This window comes from Sus scrofa, chromosome 9 (assembly GCF_054392235.1).
Source record: "Sus scrofa isolate SSC_HxYL_T2T_F1_AM1 chromosome 9, Sscrofa_HxYL_maternal_Yorkshire_Landrace_v2.0, whole genome shotgun sequence".
Lineage (NCBI taxonomy): Eukaryota > Metazoa > Chordata > Mammalia > Artiodactyla > Suidae > Sus > Sus scrofa.
This window is the reverse complement of record NC_139391.1, coordinates 49751970-49776940: the sequence shown is the minus strand read 5'-3', so window position 1 is coordinate 49776940 and position 24971 is coordinate 49751970. Positions and strand designations below refer to the sequence as shown.

Below are 24971 nucleotides of genomic sequence, written 5' to 3'. Positions count from 1 at the left end.
GCTGCGGTGGGAGCGTCGGCCTCCCTGCCCCGCCGTCCCTTGCCCTTTCCCAGCCATCAGAGGATTCCAAGTCAGCCCGGCCGTTGGATCGACAGGGTACCCGAATCCTCTGTGGGGCCCCGTCTCCCCGGGGAATCGGCGCTGGAACCTCCAGGAGTCCTCGAGAGATAGGCTTAGCCCCACCCGCGGAGGCCAGGCGCCGAGCAAGGAACCCGGGACACGAACCCGGTGCCCTCGCCCGTAGGCATCCCACGCCTTTAGACACGCTTCTCCGTAGGCAATTCAAGCGAGCCCCAAGCCCAGCGCTCAAGCGCGGCGCCCTCCCCTGCACCCCCTCCCGGAGAAGCCGAGTCCCGGGCCGCCTGCGCGCCCAGCCTGCCCCCAACAGGTCGTGGGCAGCGGGGAGCGCGCCGCCCGCCGGTCAGGCGCCGGGAGGCGAGCCGGAGCGAAGCCGAGGGCCGGCCGCGTGGAGCGGGAGGGGTCGCCGGGGCTGCGAGCCCGGCCACTTACGCGCGGGCTCGGGGGAACCCCATGGACAGGAGCACGTCCAGCGCCGATCCATGCTTGATGGTGCCGGGGCGCTGCTGGCGGTTCCTCCGCGGGGTGACTTTGCTGTACAGCTCCTCTCTCGCAGCCATGCCGAGCGGGCTGGGGTGGCCGTACTGAGCCATGCTCAGCGGCCAGCCATCGCCCAGGAAGGCGACCGAGCCGGATCGTCCGGTAGGGCGGGGGGCCGGCCTGGAGCAGGGGAGGGGGCTCGGGGACCCGGAGCCGGGCAGGCGGCGGCGGCAGAGGAGGCGGCGCTCGGAGCTTCCCCCAGTGTGGAGACTGACGCTTCCTGGTGAGGCCGCCGGAGCCAGAACGGCCCGCGAGCGGTTTCTGCCGGACCGGCCGTCAGCCACTTCGGCCCCGGGTGCCCCCTGCACGGCGCCCGCAGCAGCCCTCTCTCCTCCGCCCCCTTCCTTCTCCTCTCCTAGCAGTCCGGGAATTTGCAATGAGTAATTTTTGAATGGATCAAAAAGGAAAAGGAGCCTTGTGGGCTGGCCCTGCCTCGCCTGTACGGGGGCCCCGCCCCTCTCTTAAAGGGGCAGCGCGGCCCGTGGCTACTCCAGGCTGGGCACACGCTGCAGCGTTCAGGTGCTTCTGAGCGAAGATTCCAACCAGTGGGCTGCCTGTGTACGTTGACTGGTTCTGGAAAGTCACTCTCGGCGCCCCAGCTTCTCCATGGCTTCCAATGAGGGACAGCTGGGCCTCAAGACACGAGATCGACCCATTTCAAGTTTCCTATGGTACTTAATGGCGTTATTGATGGAAGCTGGGTGAACTGATGATGACGTTAATGGACCAGACCCTTAAGGCCCAGATAAAAAGTTTTGCTTCCCAAAGACCCTGCAAGACCCAAAGGATTGTTAGGGCCTTTGAAGACCAAATTCTCATCAGCGGGCCAAAGGGCCACACTGAAGACCTTCCTTGTTTTCCATGACCTACATAGTGACTTCAGGGTAAAGAGTGAGACCTCTCAGCCCCGGGAAGGGGAGAGGGGAGGAGGGAGAGGACAGGCGAGGAAGGAGGAGGAGAGGAAGGAAGTAGAAAGTGGAAGGAGGGCTGAGAGAGGAGGAACAGAGAAACGACACTTTCTGATTATGAGGTGTTCAGAAGGGAATGGGCTCATTTTCAATAGGGAGTGAGTATCCCTGTTCATACAGGAATACAAAGAATGACTAGATCATTACTGCTCAGCAGTGACCGATAAGTAAGTTGTATCCTAGGTTGGCCAAAACTATACCTGCCTCAAAGAAGGTGGAAGTCTTAGTCATCCCGCTCCCCATTGCCCCACACCATGAAGCTGGCTTAGAGAATGCCAAAAGCTCTTTCATTTGAGACAAGCTCACAGTCCTTAGTTGGGAAAAAGGGCCCAACCTGGTATAATGAAAAAGGCACAGAGTAAACCCTAGCTGCTCTTTTTCAGATAATAAATTAGTATTATACCTAACGTTTATCGGGCTCTTGTATGTATCTGTCATTGTAGTGAAGATAATCAAAGAATTAACTCATTGAATTTTTATGACCCTGTGAGATGTGTACGATTATTATCCCAGTTTACAGAAGAGAAAACTCAGAGAGGTTGAAGAAGGTCATAAACTGGGAAGTCAGAGCCGGAGCTTATATCCACTGTGGTGCCTTGGGCAAGTCACTTCCGCCATCTATAGCCCCATGTCCTTATCTGTATGCATCGTAGTAGCTAGCCTTATGCATGCTGGGTTCTCCAAAAATGTCAGCTCCTTTTCCTGCCTGGAGCTTTGAGGGGAAGGAATGGGGGGAGGGGAGGGGTGATGACCAGCTCTCAAAGACCAGCTTTTTTTTGATGTTGCTTTCTTTGTAAGTCATCTAAGGGTTTTATCAGGGAAATGACACAGCTTAATTCTCTTAGCCCAGAACTGGTTTTCTAAAGACTGTCCAGTGGTGTTTGGAAGTGGGGAGATAAGGACTACTGGGGCTTCAGCAACAATGTGCATAATTCTGTCTCCTGCTGTTTAAGCGCTGAGAAAAACTCCTATTCTCTGGATTGGGGGGCGGGGATCATCTGTTGGGCATGGGACAGAGTCAGAACTGGGCTGGGAAAACCATACTTAGTAGACTAGCCTCCTTGAAACATCTTCAGTAAAAGGCTACTGGACCTTACCCGATATTCTGAATTTCTTCCAAATACCTGGGCTGAGAGTCAAATGATCTGGAGCCTAGTCAAGCGATTGAAGCACTTTGTAAACTGTAAGCACTACACAAATAACTCAAGCTTATCGAGAACTTACTATACACTGGTGCTGTTCTTAGTTCTTACACATATATTTCGTTAATCCCTTGACCAGGCAATGAAGTAGGTACTACCATATTATCATTGTCAACAAATGAGGATGTTGAGGCAGACAGAGATCAAGCATCTTGTCCTAGATCACATGGCTAGTCAGTGGTAGAGCCAAGATTTGAGCACTTAAAATTTGTCCAAAGAATCACTTACTGCCATTGTTATAATGAAGGGATGCCAGCCATTAAAACCACACGGTCACCTTTTTGACTCCTCCTGTTACCAAACCTAACTCCAATCCACTCACTCATTGTGCAGCAAAGCCAATCTACTGCTGCCGGGTGGTGAAGGAAAGTATAGTGTTTATTGCAGGGTGTCAAGCAACATAGTGGGAGACAAGCATCAGATGCACTCCAATTTGATCTCTGAGTTAGGTTTTCTGGATTTTTTGTTTTTGTTTTGAAGAAAAAGAGGTTGGGATTTATCATCATCTTGTGACATTTTGGTGACATTTCTCAGAGTCGGGATGTCTCTGGTTCACAATTCTCAGTCCAGGTGGTGCACAGCTCAGGGGCCTGTTAGCTCATCTTGCCCTGGAGAAGACTGATTTTTGCTTGTTAGTGATGATATCTGATGATACAACAGCAACTTAGTACTTCAGTGATGTTATCAACAAGAGCAATTTCAGTACCTTTAACGATGTTATCTCGACCATAGCAATTTTAGTCATCTGACTCTGGTTTATTCGTGTTCAGTTAGCATAGGATTGAGGTCAGAGGGGACAAGAAAGGGAATAAAGTTTTAGACAGATTAGTCATAAACTCCATAAGGGAACTCAGTTTTATGAGGACTTGGTTTCACTCCTGTGTCCCTTGACACAGAATTGCTGGATCTCTGTTTGTTCTAGAAAAATTGAATTAATTGTCTTTCTCCCTCCTGGAGGCAAACTGTGAGAGGAAAGGATAAATACAAAAATAATTTTAGGAGTTCCCGCTGTGGCGCAGTGGGTTAAGAACATGACTGTGGCAGCTCCGGTTGCTGCGGAGATACGGGTTTGAGCCTCTACCTGGTGCAAGGGGTTAAAGGATCTGGCAGCTGCGGCTTGGGAACTTCCATATGCCGTGGGTGCAGCCTTAAAAAAAAAAAGAAAGAAAGAATGTTTTAGGTAGCTTGGATAAAGCGCTAGAAAACCTTAGATGCAAACCTTACAAAAATCCCAGCCCGGCCTTCCTCACCCTTCAGCCCAGTGCCAGCAGTCATCTTATTTAGGACTATGACCCTTTGCTCTTCACCAGGTAAGGGGCTGGCAATTAAGTTGCATTGTGCTTTAATAGTATTAATTTTGAAAATCTAGGGGAGGCTCTAGGAGTTTCCGTTGTGGCTCAGCATAAATGAACTGACTCATAACTATGAGGATACAGATTCGATCCCTGACCCTGCTCAGTGGGTTTAGGATCTGGCGTTGCTATGAGCTGTGGTGTGGGTCGAGGATGAGGCTCGGATCCCCAGTTGCTGTGGCTGTGGTGGAGGCCAGCAGCTGCAGCTTTGATTCAACCCCTAGCCTGGGAACTTCCATATGCTGTGGGTGCAGCCCTAAAAAGACCAAAAAAAAAAAAAAAAAGTCCAAGTTATATTACAAAGGGAAGAGGAATGACTATCTCTTGGACAGGATGACGGACCGCAGTGGGGAGAGCGTGGCCTTGTGCAGTGAGGGAGATGACACACCAGCATCAAACTGCTCCCTCAGAAAGGAAGCAAGTTGTCATGTCCCCCTGCACCCACGGGTCATGTCAGAATCCACCCTAGACCACAAACCTCTTTTTGTTCATGTGAGTGCTGTTTAACTCCAGATCCACTGGCCGCACCCACTTTTGGGGGGGTGGCAGCTCTTCTGACATGGCCATAGGGATGCCCAGGAGGGCCCCAATAACTACTCATAATTTCTAAAGCATGTCCTGTGTCTTTCCCTTCTGCTTCTCTCTGTCATTCAGAAGGGGTCGTGTGACTGGGTCACTTGCTGTACAGAAGAAAATTGACAGAACACTGTAAACCAACTATAGTGGAAAAAATAAAAATCATTAAAAAAAAGAAGAAGAAGGAGAAATGGTCAAGTGACCCCCTTAAGAACAGGCAGTAAAGGAGTTCCAATTGTGGCTCAGTGGTAATGAACCCAACTAGTCTCCATGAGGACTCAGGTTCAATCCTTGGCCTCACTCAGTGGGTTAAGGATCCAGCGTTGCGGTGTAGGTCACAGACATGGCTCGGGTCTAGTGCTGTGGCGTAGGCCAAGGGCCGTAGCTCCGCTTTGACCTCTAGCCTGAGAACTTCCATGTGCTGCAGGTGTGGCCCTAAAAAAGCAAAAAATTAAAATTAAAAAAAAAAAAAAGGACAGGCAGTAAAGTCTGCAGAACATCTCCTCAAGGACTGGCATGTTGCTTTGGCAAAGGCACGTTTCAAACCACTGGGAATGCCATTAGCCCCTAGACTACAAAGGCTTCCTCATAGCCAAGTTTTGAAACTATGTGGTAAGAAAAGAAAGGAAGCCCTTTGAGAGGGTTCCAAAACTGGGGATCGAGACACCTAGGTGTTGGCTGTGACTTCCGTATGTTCTCTTGGCCTCTGTTTCCTCCTGCCAAGTGGGGATTCCCAGGACTTTACCAAGGTACCCTCAGGGACTCTTGTGGGCAGGAATTGGGGTTATCAACTGAAAGGCGGGGAGGGCAAAGTGTGGTGTCTTCTCTTCCTCTTTTCAGAGTGGGTACATTTAATCAGTTTTACATCTTGGGGGTTTTCTATAAGGCTTTCTGTGGGAAGATGGTTTAGAGGCTCAAAAAACATTTTGAGGAGTTCCCTGGTGGCTCAGTGAGTTAAGGATCTGGTATCGTCACTGCTACGGCTCTGGTTACTGCAGTGGCACAGGTTTGATCCCTGGCCTGGGAATTTCCGCATGCCCCAGGCATAAGGGAATGGCCAAAAAAAGTTTTTTTGGAAAGCACTGAAATAGATGATCTTTTAAGGCCCAGTTTAGTTCTGAGAGACCATCATTTAACAAGAAGGAAAGTAAAAGGAGAATGGAGTGGGATGGGCGAGAAGGAGGACCAAGGTAACTGGGAAGGAGGGACAGGTGAGCCATGGGATGAGGGGGAGAGGAGAAGCATCCACACAGGTAGAATGTTAGGGTGACTTTAAAAAGTCATGTTGTTTCCACCACTAGAAGAAAGGATAATTTAGTGACTTGATAGAGCACCACAGTGGAAATCATGTTTCAATATAAAGGTATCAGGTCAATTTGGCTGTAGGACTTCGCACAGCACAGGGCACATAGAGAGTCTGTACTTGTCCTTGCACAATTAGTGATGGGTTGTGTGATCTGTGAAGCTATGTCCTATGGTAAGAAAAAGTAAGGCTGAAACAAAACTTGAAGCATCACTCCAAACCAGTAAAAAGATGAGAGTTTCCATTACGGCTCAGGAAGTTAAGAACCCAGCATAGTGTCTATGAGGATGTGGGTTTGATCCCTGGCCTTGCTTCGTGGTTTAAGGATCCAGCAGTTGCCTTGACTCGAATCCAGTGTTGCTATGGCAGCCAAAGCTCCAATTCAACCCCTAGACCAGGAACTTCTGTATGCCATAGGTGCAGCCCTAAAAAGGGAAAAAAAGAAAAAAGAATAAAAAAAGCTTAAAATCAAATCAGCATGTCTATTTTGGAATCCTCATAGGAGACACTCCATTGTCCATGCTTCCTCCTAGTAAAACCTCATCCCAAACGTCACTGCCCAAGGGTCTGTGTCGCTGACTTGCCACATGACAACAGAAATGTTGGGAAAGAAATTACAAGCTTGGGAAAAAAAAAAGGGTTATTCCCCTTCTCACACAACTTCCATTTTGTTTACAAAAGGAAACATACAGGCAACATAAAGAGGAAGAAATCAAATGAAGTAGCTATCAAATTAAGTAGCTATCAAATTAAGTAGCTATAACCCCCAAACCAAAAAGCTTTGATTTAAAAGAGTGGAAACAACAACCATTGACCAAAACACTTGGAAAAATAAGTTTTACCATGTAAAAATTCAGAGTGGCTTCAGGGATTGCAAGATAAAATTTTTGAATATTTCTTTTTAGGAATGCAAGTTTACCTCAAAACTCTGTAAAATGCATTTTAATGAATCTTTGTGGGACTGCGTACATTGTTGTATATTTTTCCAAATCATGCATAATACATAATGTAAATATAAACAGATTGTGACCTATACAAATAGGGAACATTTGGTATTGCCAAGCTACTGGTAGAATAACACTCTGGCCAGTCTGCCATTTCTCTTTTTCTTTTTCTTTTTTCTTTTTTGGCCACACCTGGGCCAGGGATCAAGTCTGAGCCAGAGCTGCGACCTGTGCCACAGCCGCAGCAATGTCAGATCCTTAACCCACTGTGCTGTGTGGGGATGGAACCGGTGCCTCCACAGAGACAAGCCAGATGATTAACCTACTGTGCCACAGTAGGAACTCCCAGTTTGTTATTTCTTCCATCTCCATTCTGGAAGTTAAAATATTAAAAGTGCCAGTGGCTGCCTCCCCGACCAGGTCGCCTGGCCCACCATCTACCCAAGCCACCCTAGAAAGTGTTTAGCTACATTTTATGACAAGTTCCCTTCTAGGATTGGGTTATAGGCTTGGGAAAGTAAGTAAAATGGTTTACCTCAGTTTTCTCATCTTTAAAATGGAAACAACATGTACTCCATAGGGTTTTTATGATAATTAAGTCAATCGTGAATATGAAAGTACCAGGCAAGGGGGCTCATGCTTGCTGAGAGCTTAATGACACTCTTTTCCCCTCTGCACTACTCACCTCCCCTTTCTCATGACATTTGTGCAGCTTCTTGGTTTAATGAGACCTTAGGACTGTAGAATTCGATTAATCATAACCAGTGGTCCACACATGGCTCAATTTCAGCCATTTAGTTACTTATTTAATCAGTTCATTTTTACTAATACCATAGGCTCCCACAAACTCTTCACCTGAAACAAAAGTTAGGACATTGGCAGTAACCAACATCTTACCAGATGACCACTCCTACTCCACAAGCCCATCCCCTGCCTCCCCAAGCTCCGGGTATCTTCATCCTGTATCTTATGCTTATCATTTCCTTGCTTTCCTTTTCATATAATTTTATTGAAGCTGTAAGTAGTCCTAAAAGTATTCTTAAAAATTATTTTCAGCTGTTTTGATGCCATAGGGTATAACACTGTTTGTAATATTTTGGTATTTATTTTTTTGCTCAACAGTGTATGAGCTAAGGCATATCCATACCACTGCATATTGGATAGTTCATTGGTTTGGTTGATTTATAATAGTACATCTCCTGTTTATTCCTGTTTAGATTACTTCCAATGTTTTCTTTTATTATTCTGCTGCTATGACTACTCTTCATATCTCTCCAGCCGCATGTGTGCAAGAATTACTCGGGTTATTCTAGGAGTAGAATTGCTGGGTCATCTTCAAAGGAAGGAAAGACAAAAATGTTTTCCAAGTTATACCAATTTACATTCTCACCACAAGCACATGAGAGAATTCTTTGCATTGTGGTTGCCTATGGCTATAATTATTCTGTATTCCAGACTATTCTACAAGCCACTTCAGGTAATGTGGTCAGAGAGTTCAAGAGTATGGGCTCTGTGTTTGATTTCTACTTTCTTCCTTATGAGCCATGGGATCTTGAACACATTCCTTCACTCGACAATTACATACTGAACATCTATGTGCTCAGGACACAGACATAACCAAGATAAAGTTGGTGTTCCTGCTGTGGTAGCAGGTTAAATATCCAGCATTGCCACATCTGTGGCATAGGTCCAGCTGGGCTCACATTCAATCCCTGGCCCGGGAACTTCCATATGCTGTGGGTGGGGCTAAAAAAGAAAAAAGAAAAAAAAAAAAAAAAAAAGCTAAAAGTCCCTGTTCCCAAGGATCCTACATTCTAGTAGGAAGAAACAGGCAGTAAGTGAGTAAATGTAAATTCCATACAATGATAAGTGCTATAAAGGACAACAGAGTGACATGCTTAAAAGTAGCTTAGGGTCAGGGACTCCCTGAGCAAAAATGGGCTAGGGAGGTCACCTGTGAAGGTGACCTCAGAGCTAAGATAAGAATAAGAAAGAGGCAGCCAAATGAAGAGGCTGAGGGGGAGCATTTTAAGCAGAGGGCATAGTGAATGCAAACCACTGAAGGTGAAAATCCTCAAAGGGACATAAAGAAGGCCAGTGAAGCTGGAGCACAGTGAGTGAGGGGAGAACTAAGCCAGGCAGTGGGGGGTCAGACTCAATTATTAAATTTTCAGGAGTACCCAGAGCCAGTTGTTAAACCATCAGTAGCTGGAAATCAGCCACAGTGGGAGAATTTACACTATGAAAATTGGCCAGTGCTTCCCCAGGGCTTCTTCCTCCTGAGAGTGGGAAGGGGGTGTGCATACTACTGTACGGATGCAATTCAAAAGTGAGTTACTCCACCTCTCAGAACCCAATCTCAAAGGGTTGCCGTGAGAAGTGAATGAGTGGGTTCACCTAAAGCACAGGGCACAGGAAGAGGGCTCAGTGACTCTGGCTTCCCTACCCTCCAACAATCTGTCCGTAATGATCCTTGGAGGAAAAAGAACAAATATATATTAAGTGGTCACTGTAGGTTAGGACTCTCACATATCATTATTTCAACACTGTCAGGCAGTTATCTATATGGGCAATAAACTGATAAACCTCCTGAGGTTCAGAGAGGTTGTGTAACTTCCCCAAGTTCACACAGCTGCTAAGTGGTGGTGCTGGCGTTACAAACTAAGACATTCGGATCTAGCTTCAGGGCATATTACAATTAACCTTAATTAATTAATATTGATTAAAATATTTTAATAGGCAACTCATTTCTAGGGATACTTTATTTGGATGTGCTAGTAAATGAACCAAAAGCCTGTTTGAATCCACCAGTCAAGACTATTTGAAGATAGGTAGGTAAAAAAGGTTGTGGCAAATCTAGCACTGAAGTAAACTTTATTAAACACATCTAACAAGTGTGACTAACAAGTAAAAGAGAAAATTCTTCCCTCCTGTGGTTTTTCCCTTCTACAATAATTGAATACCTGCTATGTCCAGGCAACGGGCTCAAAGATAGTGGTGACTTCAAGATATGCAAAGTCTAGCAGGATACAGGCAGGATCAGACCATAACAACACAGGATAACGGAGAGAGCCAGATGTTTGCCTAAGTTGCTGCAGGGGTGGAATGGCAGGAGGGTGGTTGGAAAATCTTCCCAGAGAATGTGATGTCTGAGCTGGATATTGGAAGATGAATGGAGGTTAATTAAATGTGGAATGGAAAAATAGGGGTGGAATGCGGCTTGATAGAGGAGGAATGAAATGATATTCCAGGCTGAGCAAGTGCCAAGTGCAAAGATCAGAGATGGAACAGATCGAGCCATCTTGGAAGACCTGCATGGTAGAAGCACAGGTTTTTGGGGAAATGGAGGCAATTCAGCTATTAGAACAGGGTTGGAGAGTTTGGGTTACCGCAGAACCACACTTCTTTATAGGTAATATTTCCTTAGCTGATGTCTGTCCACCTTTGATATTGTATTAGGAAATCTATCACTACCCAATGACTGGGTTCATAACCCAAAATCACACAGAATCCATAGTGCTATGGATTAATTGTTTTGCTCCCCCAATATTAATGTATTGAATTTCTAACCCACAAGATGACGGTATCAGGAGGTGGGGCTTCGGGGTGTGCTTAAGTCATGAAGGTGGAGCCTTCATGTCCGTGGAGCTCTTGTAGAAAAGGAACCCAGAGGGAGTTCCATTGTTGCGCAGCAGAAACAAATCTGGCTAGTATCCATGAGGATGTGGGTTCGATTCCTGCCCTCACTCAGTGGGTAAAGGATCCTGCATTGCCAGGAGCCATCGTGTAGATCACAGATGTGGCTCAGAGCATGCATTGCTGTGGCTGTGGTGTAGGCTGGTGGCTACAGCTCCTATTCGACCCCTAGCCTGGGCACTTCCATATGCCATGGGTGCCACCCAAAAGAGCCAAAAAAAAAAAAAAAAGACCCTAGAGAGCTCCCTTGCCCCTTGCCCTATGTGTTCGCAACCCAAAGAGGACTCACTCAACTGAGCTGACACTGATCTTGGACTTCCAGCCCCCAGAGCTGTGAGAAATAAATTTCTATTGTTTATAAGCCACCCAATCCATGGTATTTTGTTTAGAAGCTCAAATGGACTAAGACCCAAAGGAAAAAAAATCAGAGGGACATCTCAAAATATTGCTCATTCTTCAAGCTCAACCCAAAGTTCTGAAATGTCCAAGAGTCTTCCCAGGCCCCCAGCTACTGAAACTCAGAGCATTTTTCAAATCAAGTCTCATGGATAATTTATAATATGCTGCCTTTTACTTTTCTTTCACATCTTCATTCTCTCTTAAATGTCAATTCTTTAAAAATTATAGGCACATAAATCAACTATAATAGAAAAAAATCGTAAATAAATAAAACACAAAATTATAGGAGCAATACAGTAAGGTATTTTTTTATCGTAAAATTAATGTCAAAAATAAAGAAGGAAAAAGAATCATTTCAAATAGAAGTGATAAAGGGTAACATTTAAGTACATTTTCTTCTATTGTTTTTTAGTAAAACTGATGATCACTGGTCAGGCCTAGTCAATCTAATTCTAAATTACTTGCCAGTGGGGATTGTTCACTGTCACTGCATCATTTTTACCTCCCAGGTGAACCCCTGAAATATCTGTCATTGATGGAGACAATACTCAATAGATTATGCGCTCCCAGCTAGTCGGGACCACAGCACAAGGCTGAAGAGGGTATTAATGTGGACTTGCTTGAAAATTTATGCCCTCCACGACTAGTGTTGTAAAAAAGCCCAGAAGAGAAGATGACATAGTCAGACCTGTCAACTTCAAAAATCCAGGCCAAATCTTTCCACAAACGTGGCTCTTTAGAATGGAAATCACCAGTGCTGGCCAGTATCCTATGGGGATGCTGGAGCCACCCCTGGGGGAGGGGAGGGGTTGGCCAGACTATCACCCGGGAAAATAAAGGCAAAATTAATACAGCAAGGAATAGACTACCTTCTTTCCTTCTCGTCTCCATCTTCCTTCCCAAAGTGCCCTGGGCAAAATAGATGCTTGCTCTCTGGAAGAATCTGAATGTTATTAATTTCCGTGGCTGCTATAACAACTTTTCAAAACCTGGGTGGATTAAAACAATAGAAATTTATTCTCCCGCAATTCTAGAGGTCAGAAGCCCTAAATCAAAGTCACTGGGCTGAAATAAAGGCATCTGCAGGGCTGTCCTCCCTTCCAGAGATTCTGGGTGAGAATCCATTCCTGGTCTCTTCCAGCTTCTGAAGGCTGCTGGAATTTTCTTGGATTATGGCTGCATCACTCTGATCTGATCTTTAAGGCAGCACCTTCAAATACCTCTCTGCTTTGTCTTCACATCATCTCCCCCCCACCCCCCACTCCCCACCGTGAGTCTGTCTGAAATCTCCGTCTGCCTCTCTTTTATAAGGACACTTGGGATTGCATTTAGGGCCCATGAAGAAAATCCAAGCTCATCTCTCATCTTAAAAGTCTTCATTTCATTATGTCTGTAAAACCCCTATTTTCCTTCCAAGGAACATTTACAGGTTCTAGAGATTAGGACCTGGTATCATTGGGTGGCCATTATTTAGCCTAGTACACTGGTAGTCCTTAGAGAAATTATTTTTGAGGCTGGATGAACTTCAGAGTTCAAGAGAAGTTTTTTCAACCTCCTGATCTGGGTTAATGGGAGTAAACAAGATTATGGGGAGGGGCAGGAAATGAGTAAGTAAATCATCCTTTCCCGATCCTCTTGGAAAAGGGCACTGTCCTCAATTTATGCTCTTCCCACTGCCTGGAACTCTTCCTTCCCCTTTTTCTAAGGGGCTTTGCCTGACCTCACCGGCCCTCCTTGCCCAAACTGCAGAGATGCAATCTGTACCCCACCTTGTCCTCCCTGTCCCCTTTACCATTGCACTAAGCACAGTGAAAGGCATTTCATGTACTTAATGTTTACCTCCCATGTGAGGTAACGTGAGCTCCATTACGCTCCATGTGCCCTACCCAGGGTTGCACCCTTAGTAGGTGCTTAATAAATGCGGGGTTGAATTGACTTGCATTGCATTCCAGCCTGGTTAGGAGCAGCCCGGATAGCACATGCGCAACTGCATTTCTCTGATTTTGAATCCGAGGCAAAGCAACTGTCCCCCGGCCCTGGCTGGACTGGCTCAGAGCCCTGGTCAGAACCTTTCCTCTCCCTCCTTCCGTTTGCTTGGCGCTTAGACAGATATTCATGCCTAGTTCACATCTCTGATTCATGACACTGTGAGTAACCCCAAAGCAGGTCTTCTTAAAGCCAGCCTTTTTGAAAGGTCTGTCTAAGGGCCACACATCAGCAGTGGAGCATCTGTGACTGGAGGCTTGTAGGGGCTGTAGAGGGATAATGACCCTCCTTGAATGGGTGGCCTGAACCAGGAAGAGAGGTGATAGTCACTCAACTCTCCACTGTTCCGTGGAAGGGTGGTTTGGGGGACACGTGCCTTTAAATGACAAGTGACTCTGTTCTTTCAGTCTCCAACATTTACATTAGTCATTGCCCTCCCATCAGACCCTATGCCGGTGCTCCTGAGACTGACCGTCCAGCATGAGCCTGGATGGAGCCTCCTGACCCCTCCTAGAAGTTTCCTCATGAGCTATTCTCTGTTACTGGTTAGAGGGAAGAGAAGAAGTGCAAGTGCAAATTGGCTCCTTGGTTAGAGACTTTAATTAAAGAACCAGGGACTGAGATTGCTCTTGCATTTCAATTATCTATGCTGTTTCCACCCACCTAAAATCTTACTCTCGTTCCTGTTTAGTAAGTGTTCACATAGCTCTTTACAATTTTCAAGCACTTACAGGCATAATACCTTGTTTAATTTTTACCCCCAAGAAAACAAAACAATATAATACATTTTTAAAACAAAACATTGAATACATTTTTCTTAGGGGTTGAAGCTCAGGAAAATTATGCAATATACCCATGATAAGACAGTGATGCAGGAGAGTAAATCAGTGTTTAAATCTAAGTTTTTCAGAAATGCAAGCCATTCCAATAATGTTCTTTCTCTGGCTTGGTCCAAAAATGTCTTATAACCTGGTATTCTTAAAGGTTATCACAGGTTCCTTAAAGGCATATGGACAAATCTCAGGTGAGGCCAAGCGAAGACTCGGATCACCCCTCAGCCTAAGAAGAGCATCCAAGACAGAGATCCTCCCAGGAAGAAGGTTTAAGCATCCTCTGGAGTCAAGCTGTATTGCTGTCAGCTGTCATGATGTCTCAGTAATTTCAGGTCGGGTGAGCAGAGGTCTAGAAATCTGTTGATTTAAAATCGCACTTTAAAATTGCAATTGAGGTGGCTCAGTGGGTTAAGAACCCGACTCTTACCCATGAGGATGAGGGTTCGATCCCTGGACTCGCTCAGTGGGTTAAACGATCTGGTGTTGCTGCGAGCTGAGGCATAGGTCACAGACAGCTCAGATCTGTTGTTGCTGTGGCTCCTGTAGGCCGGCAGCTGCAGCTCCAGTTTGATACCCTAGTCCGGGAATTTCCATATGCTGTAGGTGTGGCCCTAAAAGCGGGGCGAAAAAATTGCAAGTGAAAGCACACCTAGCACATAGATTTTGATTTCTTTCTTTTTTTTTTTCTTTTTTTTTTCTTTTTTTTTAGTCTTTTTGCCATTTCTAGGGCTGCTCCCATGTCATATGGAGGATCCCAGGCTAGGGGTCGAATCGGAGCTGTAGCCGCCGGCCTATGTCAGAACCACAGCAATGCAGGATCTGAGCCTCGTCTGAAACCAAACCACAGCTCACAGCAACACCGGATCCTTAACCCACTGAGCAAGGCCAGGGATCGAACCCACAACCTCATGGTTCCTAGTTGGATTCGTTAACCACTGAGCCACGACGGGAACTCCTAGATTTTGATTTCTAAATACCACTTCCTACTAAAAAGAATCAGAGCTCTATGGAGAGATGCTGATTCCAGGTCAGAGGCAAGCAAAGCACAAGGTTAGCCTGGAACATCTTATGTCCCAGAGTGTTGAATTGCCCCAAGATTAATAGGATTGTATGAAAAGGATACAGGAGCCGGCTTAAAGGAGCTCCCACAGCCAAATCCAATTTGAACACCCTCCTCCCATGCCCCCAGATAACGATATTGGATTAGAGCAGGCTAAACAAGCAAATAAAAACCCATAAATCTATAGTGATACTTTAAAAAATAAAGAGAAGGAGGGAAAGGGGGGAGAGAAAAGAGAAAACTGTTCTTTACAAAACAAAGCCAGCAAATGAGCATAGAAACAATGACAAAATTAGGAGAAAAAAAAAATCACCATTTTGCAACCCTCAGTGTAATAAAGGTAGTGTAACACTCATAGAGGTTAAAGCCAGTGGGTTAAAGAAGAAGGATACTCATAGTGTTTCAAAGTGTCACCCCCCCTGGCTTATTCATTAATTGCAGAGGGAATACAAAAAGATCCAGTGGTCTCCACCTTAAACTGAGAGCTTAACCTTGGCATTGCCAAGCACAGGGGATTCTGACTTGTGACCCCTGAGATGAGATGCAGTGGGTGGTACACACCACAGCCCATGTGATGCACTTGTCAGAAATGTCACCTGAATCTAAGCGAGGAAGCAGTCATCCACAATATGGGTCATTCTGCAAGACAAGTAGCCCGGGCTCATTAAAGCCCCCAGCACTGTGAAGATCCGAATGAGAGGGTGGGGTGCTCTGCATGGGGGGACGGTAGAGAGATAGGACAGCCATATGCAATGCTTAGACCTCAGTTGGATCCTAGATCCAAAAAATCTGCTGTAAAGGACATTTTGGAGACCATTGGGAAGTATGGACTTCATGTTGGATGCTGTTACTGTATTACTATTGATTTTCGTAAGCATGATAATGGTCTTGTGATTATGTAGGAGAATATTCTTGTCCTTGGGAGAGGCAAGCTGAGGATTTTCTAGCTGAAATGTCATGATATGGGAAGCCTGCTTTTGGATGATCTAGCTGAAGGAAAAGGCTGTGTAAATAGAGCTGGAAGTAAGGTGGGCATAGCCAGAAACTGTCAGTTGGTGAATTGAGGTGATGGAATATATCTGTATTTGTTGTATTATTCTTTCGACTTTCCTGTGGGTTTGAAAATATTCAAATTAAAAAAACAAAAACAAAAACAAAAACCCTGGCGTTCCCTGGTGGCTCAGTGGGTTAAGGGTCCAGTGTTGTCACTGCTATGGTGCAGGTTTGATTCTGGCCAGGGAACTTGTGCATGCCTCTGCTGTGGCCAAAAAAAAGGGCGGGGGGTCGGGGGGGGGGGGGAGGCTGGGAGGAGAGAGAAAGAAAATGTTCAAATTGAAAAAAAAATTAAGGAATTGCAGTGAAGCCTTTCAAATTAGAAAAGACTTTGGGTTTCTGTCCAGTACTAGTGATACATTTGCAGGAAGGATGGCACACCTGAGCAGGGAATGGCCTATTGGAGACAGGTCTTCTTCTTAACAAAGACTCTCTAGATGAGGCAGCAAGAGTCCCAAGGCCAGTAGATCCACAAATCTAGCTAGCAATTACTAATGAAGAGCATCAATACTGTTGGCCTTTGAAATCTAAGTAGTTCAGGATGCTCACGGTCAAAACAAAATTTTCTGTCCATAAGGGCTCTTCTCCAGGGAACTGAAATGGGGTTGACTCACCTCCACATCAGCTTTGGTACACACCACCCTCCTTAAAGCGAGTGGTTTTGAACCTGGAGAAAAGAATGTTCTAGATATGTGTAATACTACTTCTGGTCCCCTCTGTTTTCAAGAATGTCACCATCCCTCACCTCCTGTGACAAATATACACACTGTCCCTGAGAGCCAGTCCACCTTCCCCTTCTAGAAAGTGGCTACTGGTAAATTGCTAGCAAGGGCTACTCTGAGCATATCTGGAAAGATTCTGGGAAGCTGAATGATACTTGACCGGAGGGCTGAATGGCCACTCCAGAAAGTGGTGTAGTGTTGTGGCTTGCTTCTGCTCTGTTCGTCTATTTTGAAAAATAATCACTCATTCACTTGTCCAGGATGAGTAACGATCTGAGATGGATAAATAACAAGTTGTTGATTTCATTTCCTGTGAATGTCTTCTGCACAGAGGGCTGACTGGTAGAGAGAAGCATTCCGAAAATGTTTTGAGCCAACACAGCACAGTTAGGCCAAGTGGGTAGCTCCCTAGACATCTATGCTGGGGGCAGCACTCATTTAGATATATGCATTCCATTCTCCTTCCTAGTAAACTGATATTATTCTTTACTTTATAATTACGCCTCATATACAGACTGTCAATCATTACGAACCAGGAATAGTGGAAGGAGACTAAACTTACTTATCAACAGTTGCGCACCAGGTAGTTTATATGAATTGTTTCATTTAATCCTTTCAACATCCCTGAAAATAAGGTTTATTTTCCTCATTTTACAGATGAGAAGAGCAAGACTCAGGGAGCTAAGAGACATACCTATAACACAGAAGTTCCAGAAGCTAAAACCCATGCTCTGTTCCCATCTCCAGTCATTTATAGACAACTCTACTCTAGAGTGACAGGTGACAGCCAGCAGATTTTAAACTGCTCATTTCCTTTCATCCCCAAATACGCATCTGAACCGTCTCTGCATCATAACCAGTCAGCATCTGCTCTTGGTGAAATCATCTTCGGTAATTCCTGTAAAGAACAAGAAGGAGGGGTTCCCGTTGTGGCGCAGTGGAAACGAATCCAACTAGGAACCATGAGGTTGCGGGTTCAACCCCTGGCCTCACTCAGTGGGTTAAGGATCCAACATTGCCGTGAGCTGTGGTGTAGGTCACAGACGCGGCTCGGATCCCGAGTTGCTGTGGCTCTGGTGTAGGCCAGGGGCAACAGCTCCAATTAGACCCCTAGCCTGGGAACTTCCATATGCTTCGGGTGAGGCCCTAAAAAGATACAAAGACAAAAAAAAAAAAAAAAAAAAAAAAAAAAAGAACAAGAACATGCATTTTCAGGCCAGTCTTAACAAGGTCCACATTCCTGCTTATCTCCCCAAGTCTGAAAAATGCACTTGAATCATTCCATTGTTGTACACATCAATTATATTATTTGTTTCAGTAACTCTCAATTTTCCTGAAGTCAGTAGATACTAGGAAGTCACCGGTTTCCTTAAGAGATGCTGTAGAAGTTATAAATTCATCCTGAAAACAATAATAACAATGACAAAACACCCCATCCTAAAAAATAGTCATTTAGCACTTTTAGGAGACATTAGCACAGCATCGAAAAGTGTGATCATTGCATTCAGATACCAAATATGGGAACTCTTCTATGTAGGGTAACTCTGCTACTACTGTTTAAACCTGGAAAGTAACCTACATTCTAAAAACGTCCATATTGGCATACGTAAAATAGAGATAAAGTGATATTGATCTCATAAGGTTGTTGTGATTATTTTATTAAAGAATGAAGGTCAAATTTAGCACAGAGCTGGGTACACAGAACCACGTACAGACTTAACAGCAGTAAACAGGATGACATCCAACAGTGGAAGTGATTGATGAGGGGAAGTAAATAAATAACACAGGTGAATGGGAGAGTGAAGGGGAGGCAGCCCCCTTGCCTGGGCTGGACAGGGAAGGCCAGCGTCAAGGGAGCGAGGCTGATGCTGAGGCCAGCATTCCAGAGGGAAGTGGTAGTGGGGCCAGGCTTAGATGGAAAAGACCTGAGTTCAAATTCCCATTCTGCTACGTCTCACCTAGTTCACTGTAAGCAAGTGTAGACTCACATTCCTGATAGGCAAAAAGAGAAAAACTAAAAAATAAAAAGCTACTTAAAGGAATGTGAAGATTAAAATAAGGTCGCACAGGACTTCCTTGGTGGCACATTGGGCTAAGGATCCAGCATTGTCACTTTTTTTTTCTTTTTAGGGCCCCACCAATAGCATATGGAAGTTCTCAGGCTAGGATTCTAATTGGAGCTGCAGCTGCCTGCCTATGCCACAGCCACAGCAACACCACATCTGAGTCCCATCTTTGACCAACACTGCAGCTTTCAGCAATGCCAGATCCTTAACCCACTGAGTGAGGCTGGGGATTTAATTCAAATCCTTGTGGATACTAGTGGGGTTCTTAACCCACTGAGCCACAAGAGGAACTCTCCAGCATTGACACTTCTGTGGCGCAGGTTTAATCTTTGGCCCAGGAACTTCTGCATGCCATGGGCATGGCCAAAAACATAAAAGAAAACAAAATAAAATAAAATAAAATAAAATAAAATAGGAAGTGCATCCCTGTGCCTTGCAGGCTGTCGAATCCCACAAAAGGTGAGTTAGCACATCACTCTTCTTATACCAACAATAAACCATTGTATTCCTTTATTCAGTCACTCTTCCTTCCATTATTTGCTCACTCATTATGCAGGTTGGTGAATCCCTATAAGGGCCCGCCCCTGACAGGCATCAGATGAGCCTTCCTCCAGAGGGTGCTTGACAATTATCACATTCACTGTCTCACAATAGTCTTGGGAGGTTTGCAGTATTGTTGCCATTTGCAGAGGAGGAAATCAGGAACCACTTTATGACATCCTGTGATGACAGTGCTCAGTCTGAAGCAGTGGCCAGTCTCCACTGCCAGCTGAGAACTCCCTGAGGACAGGATGTCACCAAGAAGGGCTTGGACTGTGGGTGTTCATTTAAGCGGCTGTCCTCTTAGCCTCTCCTCCTAGCTTAGTCCCTCCACACTCTCAGGGGGTGGTGGGCACACGTTACAAAAATGAAGATGGGAGTTCCCATTGTAGCTCAGTGGTAACGAACCGCACTAGTATCCATGAGGGCGTGAGTTCGAGCCCTGGCCTTGCTCAACGAGTTAAGGATCCCTCATTGCCGTGAGCTGTGGTGTAGGTCACAGACAAGGCTCAGATCTGCTATGGCTGTGGCTGTGGCATAGGCCTGTAGACCAGCAGCTGCAGCTCTAATTTGACCCCTAGCCTGGGAGCTTCCACATACCATGGGACCACCCCCCCCAAAAAAATCAAGACAAGATGGATACAGCCAGGCCGGCTTTCTTACCCAAGAAACATGTGGTAAGAAACAAGCCTTGCTAGGCCCCAGGGGAAGGTATCAACGAGGTGACTGTGTTTTCGGACCCCAACAGCAGCTCACAGGACCAGACGATGAGACATGATCTGTAAAGTCAGGCTGGCCCTAACAGGCGTGTGGTTGGCGCGTGGCCACGGTAGGGCGGTGTAGGTCTTTGCAATGGGCTTGGTTCTAGCTGACTGGCTGACAACCAGTAATGCTGGGATTAGAATGGGAGGAAGGACAGCAAAAGCAAAAACAAGACAGGTACGGGTCAAAACAGAGTCCAGGCCCATTTTGCCTCCCAGGCCCATTCCTCTCTTACTCATTAAAACCCGGAGGGGAAGGCTCTTCGCATATTACGAACCCCCACCCCCACCCCCAGGGAGCAGCCACGACATGAGCACCAGTGCTGGGGTTGCAGGAATGATCTGGAAGGAAGGAAAATAAGTAAATTTCTTAAAATGCCTGGCCTCTTCAAATCTCCTGGGCCCATGAGAAGGGACAGAAGCCAGCTCCAGAAGGTCCCCAAATGTTTTCCCTTGCTGTTAGTTTGAAGAGGATTTCAACCTTTGCTGTGTTGGGAAGATAGGGGGGAGAGGAAGGGTCTAGGCAGAGAAGGGAGGGAGGAGGGAGAGCCGGAGGAATTGGGCCTTTAACTGCTTCCTTTTGTTGTGGTGGTTTTTGTGCTTCGGGGTCTGGGGCAGGCTGTGAAGTGGGACGTGTTCTGGGGTCAGAGCTGCAGCTGGCGGGGGACAGCGTGGGCTGAGGGATGCTCTGGGGAGTGAGAGTGGAGGATGGGATGGGGAGGGGGAAGAGCTAAGGGGGCGGTGGAGGAATTAGACCATTTCCCCTCCCATCAGGCTCGCTTCCCACTTGCAAGTCCAAGGTTTTGGGCCCAGTGTGCAGGGTGGTGTCCTGCTTTGATGACTAGATTTAGTTGCTGGGTTTCACAGTTGGTTCAGGTTCTGTTGCTTTTCTGCAGCGTGACTTTGGGCGAATCACTTAACTGCTGGGCCTCAGCATCTTCACCTGTCAAATGGACACTGCTACTTAGAGCATAGTGGTTGAAAAGAAATGAAATGCCTTCCAAACTGAAACACACACACCTAGGCCATTCTTAGCATCTTTGCAGAAATGCCTAGAGATGTGCTGGCCAGGGAGAGCTTCAGAAGGGCAGTGTTCTGGTGCAACACACCCTGTAAGCCCACATTGCCCTGCTCTCTGCAGCTCACCTGCCTTGCCAGCTTGCTCCCGCTTTATAGATATCAGATCTCCACCGGGGTGTCCGAAATGCCACCCTTGACCCTGCTGGTCCCTACAACCCCACTTCTCCCAGCCTCCGCTCACTTGACTCTAAAGGCCCTGGAGGAAGGGGCAGTGTTTACTCTTTGATCACTCTTTCTTCTTTTCATTTTTTTCTTTTTACAGCCACACGCATGGCATATGGAGGTTCCCGGGTTTGGGGTAGAATCAGAGCTGCAGCTGCCAGCCTACACCACAGCCACAGTAACACCAGATCCAAGTCGCATCCTCGCCCTAAACCACAGCTCATGGCAATGACGGATCCTTAATCCACTGAGCCAGGCCAGGGATCTAACCTGCATCCTCAAGAACACTATGTTGGGTTCTTAACCTGCTGAGCCACAACAGGAACTCCTCTTTTTCTTTTTGGCTGTGCTGTGCAGTGGTTTGGTGTGGGATTCCAGTTCCCAGACCAGGGACTGAACCTGGGCTGCACCAGTGAAACCAATAGACCACCAGGGAACCTCCTGATCACTTTCTTCAAGTGTGGCCAAATGGGACAGAGGAAGGGAGGTGGGAGGAAGGAAGGAAGAGCGGAACCCAGGAAGGAGTGCTGCTTTTCTTTTGATTTGCCCTGACTGCGGCCTCTGCTCTGCTCACCCTGCCTCGCCCCCATCTTCCCCTGACACATTCTTTGTGCATGAACTGCCTTGGGGCTCCTGGTCCTCCACTTTTCGCTCCCCTCCTCCCAACTCACTTGCGCCCAACCTATGCAAGAAAAAGGAATAATGGCAGAGTTCCCACTGTGGCGCAACACCATTGGTGGCCTCTTGGGGGCTTCGGGACAGGTTTGATCCCTGGCCCAGCACAGTGGGTGAAGGAGCCAGTGTTGCCGCAGCCGTGGCTTAGGTTACCGCTAAGGCTTGGATCTGATCCCTGGTCTGGCACCCCCATACGCAGGGGCGGCCAAAAAAGAAACAAAAAAGAATAATGGCACTTCATAAGCATTTGAACATCACGTTGCCCTTGAGTGTTGTTCCATGCCTGTGACAGCATGGGAGACCCTGAAAAGGTTCCTACTACTGTTACCCCCATTTTATAGGCAGGAGACTAAAGTTCAGAGAGGGAACGAATTGCCTGCCAGTCACACAGCTTTAGACAGGAGAACTAGGGCCTTACCCTAGGGATTCAAACTCCAGATCTTGACTGCTTCCCTCTCCATTGCATCTGTCTCAACAGAGAAATGGTGTGTGCGTGTGAGCGTGTGTGTGTGTGTGTGTGTGCTGAACAAGACAATTGTCTGATGAAATTTGCAATCTGCGCCTTAACAGCATTGGAATAAGAATGATCTACCAAACTGGGGGAGAATTCCTGTACAAATCACCTTCCCCTAATCCTGCCCAACCCAAACATTACCTGTAGTTTCTTGAGAGGATTCAGAGTCACACTGCTGGAAAAATCCTAAGCATTCTTCAGTGCTTCAGACACCTCAGGAGTTGTATAAGATTCGGGAAGTGAACAGAGGTGTCTGGCTTTCACACTTGACCCCATCCACAGCGTGAGGCGTGCAGAGGCCCACAGGTCCTGGCTGCGGTGGTGCCTTCCCTTCCCCCAGATAGAAGGACAGAACAGGAGAAGGTCACCACGTGACTTGAAAATCTGATTAAACAAACATGAGCTCCACGATCCACAAATTTATCCACCTACAATAGCTTTATTCTTCCATCTGTGCTGAGACAGTCAGAATATGATACAAATCCAGGCGGGAGCCTAGAGCCCTGTTAACGTTAAAGGGCTGTTATGTTATCAGTCGAGAGAGAAATAGGCTTGCAGTGTATTACTAGTGTACTAGTATTAATGGTGTATTAATACAAGGTGGGCTTGTGATAGTGTAAGAAAAAGGGAGCCAAACCAGTAAAATTTAGCTTTATCTGAGCCCTGAGTGGCAGATTCAGATCTCTAGAACCAAGTTCACCCACCTAGATGGCTGTCGTAGTCTGTACAGGCTGCCGTCACAGAATGCCGTAGACTGTTGTAAACAACAGAAACGTCTCTGGCTCTGGAGGCCAGAAGTTTTAAGATCAAGGCCCTGGACAATTCAGTGTCTGATGAGAACCCATTTCTTGGCTCATAGATGGCTGTTTTCTCTCTGGATCCTCACACGGCAGAAGGGATGAGGGAGCTCTCTGGGGTCTCTCTTTTTGTCTTTTTAGAGTTACACCTGTGACATGTGGAGGTTCTCAGGCTAGGGGTGGAATTGGAGCTGTAGCTGTGGCCTATACCACCGCCACAGCAACATGGGATCCGAGCCATGTCTGAGACCAGCGCCACAACTCACAGCCACACCGGATCCTTAATCCACTAAGCAAGGCCAGGGATCGAACCTACATCTGCATGGATGTTAGTCAGATTCATTTCTGCTGAGCCATGACAGGAACTCCTGGGGTCTCTTTTATGAGGGCACTGATCCCACTTACAAGGGCTCCACCCTCATGATCTTATCACCCCAGAGGCCCCATCCTCCAAAACCATCACACTGGGGAGTTCACGTTGTGGCTCAGGGGTAATGAACCCAACTAGTAGCCTGGAGAATGCAGGTTTGATCCCTGGCCTCGCTCAGTGGGTTAAGGATCCAGTGTTGCCATGAGCTGTGGCATAGGTTGCAGACATGACTCGGATCCTGAATTGCTCTGGCTGTGGTGTAGGCCTGAGAACTTACATATGCTGCAAGTTCATCCCTAAAGAAGAAAAAAATAAATAAAAATTAATAAAAAATAAAACAAAACAAAAAAAAAACCCCATCACTTCAGTGATTAGGTTCCAACATATGAATTCAAGGGACACAAACATTCAATCTTTGGCAATCTCCAAACCTATCCTTGAGATAACATTTAAACTATTTTCTATTCCCTGAGAATAAAACCCAAGAAATGCCCCAGTCTCTCCTCTCTAGGTTTTTGCCTAGCTCGTTACTTATGCCATGAAACCTTCCTAATTCCCTCTCTCCCTTTGCTGGAAAAGAAATCTCTCTCTTCTCTGAAACCAAAAGTCACCTTGATTTTGATCATCATAGCAACATTGCATGGATGTTAGAGCCAGAATTGCCTCACCCAAGGTCCCACGCTGGCTGTAAGTGAAATGAAATTAACTTCAGGGTCTCAACTGCAGACCTTTCCCTTTGCATCATACTTCCTTATCGTGAGCACATGAGAGCAGATTAATTCTGTAACTGCGGTCACAAAACAAGACTGTAGGACCCAGGACCAGTCAGCTTTGGCAAGGGGTCAGGAGTCAGAGAGACCGGAATGTAGATGTCCCAAGAGCAGGGCAAGCTGGCGAGGATGCTTAAAAGGCTGGTGTCCGGGAGGTGCTCGTCTTGGCTGGCATTCGTCCTCTGCACACTAAATAAAGCACTCGTTCTAAAATCCGATCGGGAAATGTACTCGTGTCTTTCCCAAGCTACAGATCCTTTTGAAGGACCCTCCATTGCCTTCAAAATAAAGCCGAAAATCAAAGAGTTCCTATTGTGGCTCCGTGCGTTAAGAACCCGACAAAGTATCCCTGAGGATTAGCGTTCAATCCCTGGCCTCACTTTGTGGGTTGTAGGATCTGGCATTGCCATAGACTATGGCGTAGGTCACAGATGCAGCTCAGATCTGGTGTTGCTGTGGCTGTGGTGTAGGCCAGCAGCTGCAGCTCCAATCCAACCCGTAACCCAAGAACTTTCATATGCTGT

General features: G+C 46.4%; 1 protein-coding gene across 2 annotated transcripts in view; it reads right to left on the bottom strand.

The window, feature by feature from the left end:
* UBASH3B (ubiquitin associated and SH3 domain containing B) overlaps positions 1 to 996 on the bottom strand; it is a 141684-nt gene extending 140688 nt beyond the window's left edge. For both annotated transcript variants that reach the window (XM_005667439.4, XM_003129945.5), the window contains exon 1: positions 511 to 996. In XM_005667439.4, coding sequence (XP_005667496.1) covers positions 511 to 562 — 52 coding nt within the window. In that variant the 5' untranslated portion in view covers positions 563 to 996. The remainder of the gene's footprint in view (positions 1 to 510) is intronic.
* Positions 997 to 24971: the final 23975 nt, after the last annotated feature.